The sequence below is a fragment of the Schistocerca cancellata genome, chromosome 1 (genome assembly GCF_023864275.1).
Source record: "Schistocerca cancellata isolate TAMUIC-IGC-003103 chromosome 1, iqSchCanc2.1, whole genome shotgun sequence".
Taxonomy (NCBI): domain Eukaryota; kingdom Metazoa; phylum Arthropoda; class Insecta; order Orthoptera; family Acrididae; genus Schistocerca; species Schistocerca cancellata.
Genome location: NC_064626.1, coordinates 1,274,746,418 through 1,274,759,414, shown reverse-complemented (window position 1 = coordinate 1,274,759,414; position 12,997 = coordinate 1,274,746,418). Strand labels below are relative to the sequence as shown.

Here is a 12,997-nt window from a genome sequence, read left to right as displayed (position 1 = left end):
AGGACCACTTAAAGTCCGAGATTAACCATCTGAAGTACGTGTTCCGAAAGAATGGCTATGGTGCACGCAAATAAAGGCAGCATTCTCAAAAAAATGTGAAAATGCTGCACACTCACAGGATGAAACACCGATTGTGGTTCTTCCTTTTTGTGGTGTGATTTCCAGCAAAATACGAAGAGTCCTGCGTAGACGAGGTATAAGACAGATTTTTCGTCCTCCTAAGAAAATTAAGTAGATGATGTGCCTTGTTAAGGGCCCCTGGAGTTTATAATACCCCCTGTGAGTGTGGAAGCAATATACAGATCAGACCATTTGTACCGTTTCCGACCGCTGTGCAGAACACCAACGCCATATTAAAAATAGAGAACTGGAGTAATCCGCAATTTCGGAGCACAGTTTCACGAACAAAAATAAAATATTGTTCGATGAAACAAAAATTCTGTCCCATGTACTGGGATTCTATTATTAAGGAGGCTGTTGAAATAAATCGCCGACCAATCACAGGCCAACCAATCAGAAGCCATCCACGGGTTATTTAAAAAAAAAAAAAAAAAAAAAAAGACTACCACAGCAGCAGTGAAGACAGTCAGTTGCTCATGATGATGGAGATGATCGTCGAAAGCTCGAGATTTTATCCTGAATTGACGCGGCAAGAAAACCTAGAATGTTTTACATACTTGTTTAAGATGTTTGAAACACTATGTGCACTTGTTACCAATGCCTCGTTTATTTTTAGAGCTATCTGTTCCTCTTCCTTTCTGGTCCTACCTGCCTCTGCCTTGACTATATTCGATACAGTTTTTATTTTGTTTCCTGATGTAACTATCTTTTGCTCATAATAAAGCTGCTTAGATTTCTGTATTACTTGCTTCAATACTTTGCTGCATTCTTTGTAATGCATTACAATGTTAATGAGAGAGCTGTTCCGAGACAGAAGATACAGTTTCCTTTTTGTGTCACATAATACCTATATTCTTCTGCAATAAACGGGTTATTTTTATACTTCTGCTCGATTTGATTTACCTTTAGGGAAAACAATTTCAAATGAGAAAGTAAGTTTATTAATGAATGCTCTGTATATTCTATTCGAGTCAGAAGAATTGTAAACTTCTATCCATGTCTTTGAGCAGTTTCCTAAAATTCTTTTTGGTTGATTTATTATCCTCCTGTACTCAGATTTAATAGATCTTATATCCCGATAAGTTTCAATATTTAACATATATTGCTGCATGGCACGATCAGATACAAACCAAGCAGCAAAATTGCATCCCAATAAATACTGCAAAATTCTTTGCTGCATGGCACGATCAGATACAAACCAAGCAGCAAAATTGCATCCCAATAAATACTGCAAAATTCTAACTTGTGTAAGCAGGAAGGCCAAACACATCCATTACACATGAAAAATTGGCAAGTAAAACAATACAGTAGAAACTATATGGATCATCATAAACAGTGAGCCAAATTGGAATATAAAATCACAAAAAACTGTCCTCTGGTAATGATACAGACTACGATAATCAAAAAGTTGCAGCTTCGGATTTCAGGCTCTGCAACTCCCACAAAAGTACAGAATTGAGTTACTGAGTCAAAAGTAAACAATAAGCTTCCCATCAATACTTTAAAAAAAGGGGAAATTAACTATATACTGAGATCCAAAAGAAAACAAAAAACTTCCCTCATAGATAAAACTTTTTATAAAATGAATAAATTCATAGAATTCAAAGTTATCCTTTGGTGTTAAGGAAAAAAGTAAAACAGTTAGGCAAAAACATGATCTCGAAGGAAAGAAAAAGTATGTACTTTTATTTACACCGTGAAGACAAATCTTGTATTTTAACTTAATTTGCAACCAGAGCCAGTTCAAGAACATTTTTCCATACGAGCACATATCATTTGGTACCCATCACCCCTTCTTTCACTTCTCCTTAGTAACCAGTTGCCTTGCGCTCATGGTAGGTTCTTTAAAAATAACTAAATCCAGTGAGCGTGGAAACGGGTTGTAATTGCTAATAATTATGCTACACCATTGTACAAATTTGGCACTAAGAGCATCTCTGTCACCTCAGTTCGGCTTGGCGCCCAAGCTGTCGTTTTAGCCTCAAATCGGCCATTACTATGATGACAAAATGTGAATTTATCTATGTCATTATGATAAAAATGTGTACTTTAATTTATATTACATTCGTAAGTATTCATTTAAACTTGCACCAGTAGCCTGAGGGTTGTAATATTATATGCCCTCACAGTGTACGTAAAATAGTATATACATGATATAAAAGTCACATAATACTGTATTATTTCATTTAATTGGCCTAGATTGCTAATATGCCACTTGTACAGTAGATAGTCAAGAGGAACAAATAAAAATAAAGTCAAATAACCTATCTTGATATTTCCCACCAGGACTCAAACATGGATGCTTGCCTTTCAAGGACAATGATCTTACCACCACATAATTTAATCTCTAAATATTTGAGTCAGGCATACTTTAAAATATGTAGGTACCACATGATCCCCATTACAAACCTCAAACAAAGAGCTACATATTTTACCTGTGTTTAGTACTTCTCTGTATCCTTCAATGAGAATTTGCTCTGCCCACATTAAAGAAATAAAAAAAATTACAAGGACACAGTATTTGAACTAATAGGTATCAATGAAATATTTAAAATACCATCATCCACAAATGAATTAAAATGTCACAGCAGAGCTAAAATGACAAAGATATAAATTTTGCAAATGAAAACTTACAATCAATTCTTTTGTACATGTGGGCTGTATGAAGCAAATTATTGGCTTACTTTGGAGAAACTAAATACATTATATTTTAAATATGTTTTCTTAATAATCTCCATAGGGACTTACTGCACTACTAACAATGAAGAAGTACCATCTGAGTGAGTTCTGCTAGGACATCTTTAACTTCATACAATTTTAGACTCAAACACGCAGAGTATGTCGCTTTACTGCTAAATTTGACAACCACTTGAGAGAGAGAGAGAATATATATATATACTTCAGACGACAGGCTTAAGGGTTAACGGAGGGCACAGCGTGTCATCTCAGTCGGAGCATCATTGACAGGTGCAGGGGTAACTTCAGGTGTGCCCCATGGAAGTGTGCTGGAACACTTGCTGTTCATGTTTTATATTAATGAACATCCAGACAATATCAACAGTAACCTCAGACGTTTTGAAGATGATGTTTTTATCTAAAATGAAGTGCTGTCTGAAAGAATCTCCATAAATTTTCCGTCAAATCTTAAGATTTCGAAGTGATTCAAGCAGTGGCGATTTGTCCTAAATGTTCTGGAATGTAAAACTGTGCACTTCACAAAACGAAAAACGTATCTCATCAATGTAATATCAGTGAGTCGCTGTTGGAATCCGTGAACTCAAAAAAAACTTCTGGCTGTAACACTTGCAGGCTGTGATTGGTAGGCTGGTGTTCTTCGGTTTATTGTAGAATATGGGGGACATGCAATCAATCTGCGAAGGATATACCTTACAGATCACTCGTGCGACCCATCTGTAATATTGCTCAAGTGCTTGAGGCTCATTCCAAGTAGGACTAACATCATATACTGAGAAGGGCTGCACGAACGGTCATAGGTTGGTTTGATCCGTGGGAAAGTGTCACAGAGATGCTGAAGAAAGTAAACGGGCAAACTCCTTAAAGTAGACGTAAACTCCCCCGGAAAAACCTATTTACATAGTTTCAAGAATTTGCTTTAACTGGCGACTTAACGAATGTACTGCAACGTCCTATGTATCGCACTAATGGGAATTGCGAGGACAATGTTAGATTAATTACAGCAAGCATGGAGATAATTAAACAATCAATTTTCCGCCCTCCACAATCACATGAAATGGAATAAATATTCTTAATACCTGATACAATGGGACGCACCGCTGTCAGCACTTCACAGTGGTTTGCAGAGTTTAAATGTAGATATCAAATTTTTCACTCCTTTTAAATACTTGTGTGATGTAAATTTTACAGAATAACAAAAAACAACCATCACCGAACATAAGAGGACTAAATGTTATTAGGAATAAAAGACAACTGTTATATTACAATCATTGTGCAACTCAAAAGTAACTTACATAGCTCCAAAAGCGACCTGTGTCCAAAATATTTAGAGTTATCTTTCGACATTAAAGTTATAATTAAGGTATAAATAAGGTTATGTTGATGCCATTTATAACTACATTTTGCAAATCAACAGGTGACAGGACGCACAGATTATTCATTTCACACAACCAGCCAAATAACAACTTTGCTGGGAAGTCGATACCGAAGAGGTTAAAATCTATGGATTCCGTGAAGTGACGTGATCGGCTTCTGTACTTAGCGGGCATCGGAGTTTTTAACGGGAAAAACAAGACCACCACTGTTTCGTCATATCATCAAAGTGGTGTGCGCTAACATAAAATGACAGTTTTGAAATCCAATCGATATGGATTTTGAAGAGTGGTCATTATTTGTGGACTTATGAGACGTAAAAGAAAATATCGTAAAAAGAATAGTGTGTACACAACCTTGACATGCTAATAAGTGGAAAGTTGTACACAATGTTTAATTAACCTCGACACTCTTACAAGCCAACATTCAATATTTCTCAATAAGTATTAAAACTTTTGATGAATCATTTGCATTTAACTTGATTAAAATATTAAAATATAAACATGAGAGTGTCTGTCCCAACTGAACATAAATTTTCCCAACTTAAAAATATCATTCGACTGATCTCTTCCCATCCTTTTTTAATTTTCATGTTTCCAAAATAATCCTTCAAAATTCTGTCAAGAAGTGCTGGTTTTTTTCCATCTCTTCTCTAGGAATAGCGTTAACTATATCGACTTTGTGCACTGCCACGTTGTGCGAAGACGTTGATGCCAGTTTGCGCATCACCGTTTCGATAGTCGGAAACCAAATGCGGAGCGGAGAATGCACAAAGATTGACAATTTTGTCATCGGCGCGAGCGCGTCTATGGAAACCTAGTGGCACAATATGACTTGGCGCGGGCTTTCTCGCGAATCAGCAGACAGCAGTGTCACCGGAGCATCACGTCATAAAATGCTTTCATCTGCGTATATACGCCAATTCACACTGGCCGTCACCTCACGTCCAATCAAAACATTGTGCTATGAGTTTCAAATTGCAGCATCCACATTGGCCGTCCCGTCATGTCACGGCACCGTCAGTGTTTCTCGGGAAGAAAGTTTTGACGGTTGTCGTCATCCACCCGTCGTTGGTCACGTGACCTAAAGCACATTTCCTCTCAATACAATGCCATACGCAGGGCTCCATATATGGTTTCGCCGTGCTGTTCGTTGTTAATATCAATTGTGTAATGTTGGTTTTTTGTTGTAAAATGTTTAGTTTCGTCATTTGTTTCGTTAAAATTGTTCGTCATGGGCGTACTAAATTACTTGCCCTCTACTATCGTATTTAATATTTTAGAATGAAATAGATTGCAATATGGCAGCAACTTGAAGTGAAAAAACTACTGCGTATAGGATCAGATTGATTAGTAGGTGGAACTTATTTTAATATTGTCATGCATTTGCAGAATTTCATGATGAAATGGACTGAAACCTTCAGACACTGCAAGCCGTTTCTTTAAATACATGTTTGTGGTAGACGTACTTCTTGTTAAGTAGCTGTCTGGATTGTGTCTGAAACAGTTTTGTAAGCACAGTTGTCAAAATTTATGTGGTTTCACTAGCTAACTGTATCACAAATAAGGCACCTCAACTATTAAAAGCCAGTGAAGTTTAACGTACCAAATGAAAATCGGATGCTTCGGCTTTCTAAAATGACGACATCAATTGCATTTTTAATGCCTAAAGATGGATAGTAAAATAAATAAATACAAGATTCAGATTCCTTCTCCTAGAGCTCCTTGTATGATGTGTGAAATTCCCCTTCTGTACCATGAAATTAACATTTTTTGGACCCACACTCTCTTTTATGTTGATTTGCACTGTTCTCTTCCTTCTCTAAAGCCAGGCTCACCCACACATACAATATGGTGCCGTCGCTTGTGGCTCGCTGTAGTGGCATCGTGTACTACCTTATAAACAGCATGCCACAAATTCTACATAGCTCCACAGCTTTCAGTATGGCATCAACTGAAATCATACGGGTGGACACGAATGTATAGTGCAGGTTATGACCTGTGAGCTGTGACAAAAGTTGAATAAAATGAAGACGAAACCCCAATGTTGGATTCAAAAATAGTTATTGCACAAGTATAAATAAGGCGAAATCAAACACATTTCTAAAAGAAATTACACTAAGAGCCGAAAATTCTGTCTATATTGACAAACTAACCAACAGCTGGCATGTAAATGTCATTGGCAGACATGAAGTTCTTCCAAGATTTTAGATTCTTATTATATTCGTTGATATAGGTATTTCGAATAACTAATTTTATTTTAATAGCTGCAATATCACACCCTGGAACTACTTCGCGCATACCCACAATTTATACAATGCTTGGTCACACAAATTACGAAGTTTGTATGATTCGCTATTATGGTTAAGTATACTAAGTTTCTTTATGCATTCAAAAATCTACTGCCACCAGGGAGTAGTGATGGTAGGAAAGAGGCGCCACAACGTACAACTAAGCTGAATTTTTTGTGGCACGACAAAAGTTGCGTCTTTTAAGTTGCCCCACTAAAAACTCGGAGTTCACATATGCAGTTGCAGTATGCAGTGTTAAAACCGATTCACATTAGACGTCAATGTAACAGGACAGAACAGAATGGAACCTCAGTAGACATCACTGTGAAATGGCGTAGTGTTCAAACTAGAACATCGACACAACTTCAATTCGCTTAACCCAGTAACAATCAACGAAAAAAGATTTAAAAATCCATCCATGACGCAAAGAAGTCAAAATGTAAATCAGAATTAAGGAGCTAGGAATGATAAGGTTTATTAATGGGCAAAGCAAACTTCATAATGGATGTACTTCATCAGTTTTCTATAGCAAAGTACTGAGCAGTGAAACATTGATGTTTGTTTGCTCGAAAAAATATATGCATACAAAAACATCAATCAACATATACAACACATAAAGTCTGTTTAGTTTATCCATTGCGTATTTCTCTGCATAACAAATAATGTCAGATATATCAGTGTTTTCACCTTCAATTAACTGACTTTTCCACCTAAAAAAAGGTTATTTACTGGAAATAGTTTCCTCAGTTTATGTTTCTATTTATACAACAGGTAGGTGTTGGTTCTGTCCAGCCATTGTAAGAGTTTAATCATTTTTTACTTTCAGATCTCTCACCTCTGTTACTGAAGAACACCCAATGTAAAAAAATCGAGGTCGTCATTGAGTATTTGAAACGTGTCAAAAAAATAAAGCGAAGTAATAAAATAAAATCGAAGAAGAAACAAAGGCAGATATCCACTACTACAGCATGGTAATGTACTGAGTACTGAGATCAAATTGATTCCTTAGTATATATCAGGCACCTATTGATGTATTAAGTGGGCAATGTCATAACATTAAATTCCTTAAAGAAATGTCTACAAGATTCTTGTGGTGAGAATCCCAAAATACATCTAAAAGTCTTTTCTGTCGTAAAGTATTATTTTCGTACCACTAGAGTTCCCCTATAATAGAATTCAAATGGTGAAAACGATCCTTCTATGGGGAAACCCCTGTGGTGCCAAAATTATCTTTAAATGGGAAAAATGGTAGTTAGATCTATTGCAAGACTTGATCTTCAGTATCTCGTAGAAATTACTTTAAATATTTTAACACTATCACAGTCCAACATGATACATTTGCAGTTGCCTTGTAACCTCCCGCTCACTTATGGACCTTAATGACAGTGAAAAATTAAACCGCATGTACCTAATGGAAATTTGGGAAAAGCAACATTCTGCCAAACCCTGGAAGCGCGGCAACTCGCGGGAGTGTCACTCAACACACCTCGGCTCCACTGCCCTACTCCCGCCAGACTCTCTCTGCCCGCTCTGCATGTGGCAGAGTTAACCATGGAGGTTATTCTTACCTCCATGGAGTTAACACGTGCGTCTCGCGGGCCCCAAGGAATCGCTTCATGACGTCATCAAAAAGGCTGAAAGCGTGACAGCGCTGCCTGGTGACTAGACCTGTAAACAACTCTGTTGGCGTAAGTGACGTCACACGTTGACTACAGTGTTTATACAAACTTGCCTTCAGCTGTTGTTTTGGAATGTCAAATCAATCCAGATTGTTAGAATGAAGCTTCAAAAAAATGGTTCAAATGGCTCTGAGCACTATGGTACTTAACATCTATGGTCATCAGTCCCCTAGAACGTAGAACTACTTAAACCTAACTAACCTAAGGACAGCACACAACACCCAGCCATCACGAGGCAATGAAGCTTCCGTTAACAGAATAAAATGTAGAAAGAAGGTTTAAATGCGAATAATCTGTATTATGGTGCCATGATAAATCCGCAGCGTAGTCAAAGTTACATATTAGAGCCGTACGTGATTGATTGAAGCCAACTGAAATTATTGGTCGAAAGGCAGAGTGATTTATAGCATAACACATATTACGCATTGCGGACAATGTGTCTAAACGTTTTTAACGCATTAACTGCAGCTTACTAATGTAGGCTAACTACCACTGAGACGTTTGCAGCACGAATTTGTCTTTGAACCCATACCAGCAGTAGCAAATGCGGAAAAACGAATCAAATATGGTAAAGGATGCGTAGTGGAACGCCCATTGCATTTTTCCAGTTTGTGTACGATGTCTGTACGTAATATGCATCAAAACACGTCGGATGCTTGTTCATTTTCTAATATATGTTTTTTGGGGATGACCTAGTAGTTTTATTTTTTTTATTATGAGAAATGCGTTAAATGTGGGAAAGTGCATTTAAATATGCCGCAAACAAATACTAGGCAAAGACACATGTCTGTCTGTTACCACAACCTTTATTTCTCATTTGCTGTGTTCCACAACTGTCAACGAAATTATCGCTTTTCAACCCAATGTAGACCCCAGACTATGCTACAAATAAAGTTATTACTCCAGTCAAGGTTTCTAGGAAAAAGGGGGCGAAATCCAGTGTAGCGCTCTTGCCCAGATATGTGCTCTTGCCCTGTGTGTGTGTTACCGATATGCTTAAATTTTGATCGTTGTTTTTCTGAAAACAAACAGCTATATGCCAATCACATCTTCCTGTATGTAGTTTCTCAAAAATCCAGTTTATGTGATCTTAACATAAAAAGAGCTCAATGGGGGAATATTAATAGATCGAATCAATACTGACATCTCCAAATTGTAAGACTGCTATAGATGGAAGTCACTGATTGTCAGAGTGTGTCAATGGGACAAAACATTTGAAGTAAATCACGAAGCTTTAAGTTAGTTCAACTATTACTTCTTAATGTAGTAGGCAGTCACAATTTTCTTCCGTATTTTTATGTATATACATACTACACAAGCAACCAAATGGTACTGTTCCACTCGCAAATAGAGAGAAGGAAGAAAGGTTGTCTATCATCCGAACCCTAATTTCTCATGCCTTCTAAATTTTCTCAATAGTGTTATACAAAACAATACTCGCACATAGTTTGAAACTACTGGTAACCTATCTAGCATCCAGCCTCTGAGTTGCTTCAATGTGTTGCTTAAATCTACATGGATCTCAAACTTTGGAGCAGTACTCATCAATGTGTCACATAAGTCTTCTATACGGGTGGTCTAAGTGATCTTCCCCTCATTTCCAGTCACAAAACATATTCATCTTCCCAGATGAAGGAAGTAATGACCCTGAAAGCTAGAAATGGTTTTTTTATTCAAGTGCTGTTTTTCTCTCATACGTCGTACAAAGAATTTCAGAATTTTACAATGAGTTCTGGCAGCTCTTTATATAATGGTAACATTAAAACCCTGTTAATTTGAACCTTAGTGTTAACTAGCATATGCATCCTTGAGTCGAAACATTACGTTTAATTATAGTTATAGGAGACGCTAATAAAATAATTTTTTTACTTTGTATTTTATTAATATCTTAGGATTTTCAGTTTTCTGCCTGATGTCTAGCAGCAACCTCTTAAAGACTTTCAATCAGAATGTGAAATTCCATTCTGAATCGTAGGCAGGGATGTATAGTCTACATGGACATTGTTTTTCCTTCCAGTATTTTGCAAGTTCATTTCCCTGAACAGAGTAAAATTACCCCTATTATGAACAACAAATACTATTAGGGAGTAAATATATTGACATGTAAGTGAAAGACTCCGAAGGCCCTGAAGAGACTTCTGTAAGAAGCTGCACTATCGATTTTACACAATAATTTTACTCACATGGATCAAAAGTTCTGTTAACTTGCCATATCAGATTTGAATAATATTGCAAGCTTTTCTTAACAGCCTCCATCACCGTCACCAGTAATGGTACTGGTATGTAATGGTATGGTGTACTGTAGCAGCACATTAAAAGTGTTTCAATTGAATTGATCCTGCATTATTTCTCTTCCCCATGTCCTTGATATTAATGCTACCAAGTTATGTTCTTGTACGGTAATTAGTTTCCATGTTATTTTATTTATTTATCGTGTCAGAAGCAAACTAAAAAAACAAACAATATTAGATACATTACTACATACATAAATACATACATTATGGTTTATAAATTAAACTAGTCAAGAATGAAATAAATGATTAGACACAGATTGTGTTGTCAAACATAAGGTAATTTTAATCTATACAGTGGATGCCCAAAAATTTGCAACGTCCAGTGCACTTTGTATAGCGTTTATGAGGTCCTCCATAGTGCCCACAGTTGGAGGTAATGTGCATTGTAGTAGATGTGTTGATATCTGCATGGCAGCTCCGCAGTCACACTGGAGAGAGTTCACCTGGAAGCCCCACCTCTTCAGATTACTCTTGGATCTTGTGACAGAAGAACGCAGGCGGTGAGTGATTTCCAAGTGGACCATTTCTCTGTGTGGCCTGGGTGAAGAACTTCTTGCGGGATCAGCCACTCCTCCAGATGCTGGCATCTGACCTGCCATCTCTTCTCCCGGTGTTGATGTGGAGTGTCAGCGAGTGGTTCTGTACTGTGAAGGAAGCTCTGTCTAGACACAAGTCCTTGCTGTGCCAGTTGGTGGCCATGTAGTGGGTGGGCTTCGGATGTTAATGCCTTCTTCATTTCACTCCGTGCTGCTGTATCTCTTCGGATGTCCGGGGGGGCTATACCGGATAAGCGGTACAGTTTTTCCACAGGTGTGGCTCTTAGACAACACGTAGTGATACGACATGTCTCATTCAGAGCAACATCAACTTTCTTTGTATGTGTAGATCTGCACCATACTGGGCAAGCGTACTCAGCTGCAGAGTAGCAGAGGGCTAATGCGGATGTGTGCACTGTGTCTGGCTGTGCTCCCTATGTTGTTCCAGTCAGCTTCATAACCACATTGTTCCTGGCAGCCACTTTTTGCTTTGTTTTTAAGCAGTGTTCCTTATATGTAAGAGCACGGTCCAGAGTGACTCCAAGGTATTTTGGAGTCTTGCAGTGTTCTAAAGAGGTTCCTTCCCAATCTATCTGCAAGGTTCTACTAGCCTGTCTGTTTCGGAGGTAGAAAGCACAGGTCTGGGTCTTAGAAGGATTTGGTTTCAATTGATTGTCCCTGTAATAGGCAGTTAATTCTTTCAGAGCATCAGTTAGCTTCCACTCCACCCTCTCAAAGCTGTGATCTTGTGCTGTGATTGCTCGGTCATCTGCATATATGAAGCTTTGTGTTCCTTCTGGTAACAGCTGGTCATTAGTGTATATATTGAAGAGGGTGGGTGCCAGTACACTGCCCTGTGGCAACCCATTTTTCTGCTGCCTCCATCTGCTTCTTTGTCCTCGATATTCCACAAAATATCTTCGGTTCTGCAGAAGATTTCTAATTAGACAAGTTAGTTTGTAGTCCTTGGTGAGGTTGTATAGCTTCAGCAACAAGAGTCTGTGGTTGACAGTGTCGTAGGTGGCTGAAAGATCTATAAACACCGCTCCTGTTATCTGCCGCCTTTGGAAGCCGTCCTCTATATGCTGTGTCAAATTCAGCACCTGTGCTGTACAGCTCTTCCCTTGTCTGAATCCTGCCTGTTGAGGGATCAGTAATGGTTCTATCATATCTGTAATTCTTTGGAGGATCAACCTTTCCAATACCTTATACTGGTTGCATAGGAGGAAGATTGGCCTATAGCTTTTGGGGTCATCCCGGTCTTTCCCTGGTTTATGTATAGCTATAATTTTTGCTTTCCGCCAAGATTTTGGTATCTTGCCGCTCTTGACACAATCATTCATTAGCTCGAGTAGCCAGCACTTTGCGCCTGGACCAAAGTTCTTGATCTGTTCACTTCTTATGTCATCTACCCCTGCTGCTTTTCCGACTTTGCACTTATTTAGAGCTGAGTCGAGCTCATTCAAACTGAATGGTCGAGACAGAGTGTTTCCCTCTTGTTCGGGCTCCCTTTCCAGGGTTCGTCTCCCGATTTTACTGGTATGGTCAGGTTTACCATTTTTCGAAAGCTGGTGTGCGATCTGGTCTGCCTTCACATTTGTATTTTGACTACTTCTACTCATCTCACATTCTGTCATCAGTTTAATCCACTGTTATCTCTTCGCCTCAGAGATTGAGGAGACAGTATTTTGCGCAGCCAGATAAGTCTCCTCGCTATAAGGGTTTTCTTCATATAGTCGATAGTATCCGTCCAGCAGAGCAGCTGTTTCAGGTGTCACACCCTGCAGATACATTGTCCTACACCCTCTTGGAATTGATGCCCGGGAGCAATGTTTGACAGTTTGAGCAAAGCTGTCATACTCTTCAGGAATAGGTCGCACAGACTTAATCTCCTTGTCCAGCATCTTAGCAAATTTTTTCCAATCAGCTTTCTTGAAATTGTATCTCCGTTTGAAATTCACCTCCTGTGGCCTTATTGCTGGAAGAACTTGACACAGTAGTGGCCTGTGT

At 38.4% G+C, this 12,997-nt stretch overlaps 1 protein-coding gene across 1 annotated transcript in view; it reads right to left on the bottom strand.

Moving 5' to 3' along the window:
• LOC126095059 (myeloid differentiation primary response protein MyD88) overlaps positions 1-4,305 on the bottom strand; it is a 131,000-nt gene extending 126,695 nt beyond the window's left edge. The window contains exon 1 of the mRNA XM_049909746.1: positions 4,110-4,305. Within this exon, the coding sequence (XP_049765703.1) occupies positions 4,110-4,111 (2 nt within the window). The 5' untranslated portion in view covers positions 4,112-4,305. The remainder of the gene's footprint in view (positions 1-4,109) is intronic.
• Positions 4,306-12,997: the final 8,692 nt, after the last annotated feature.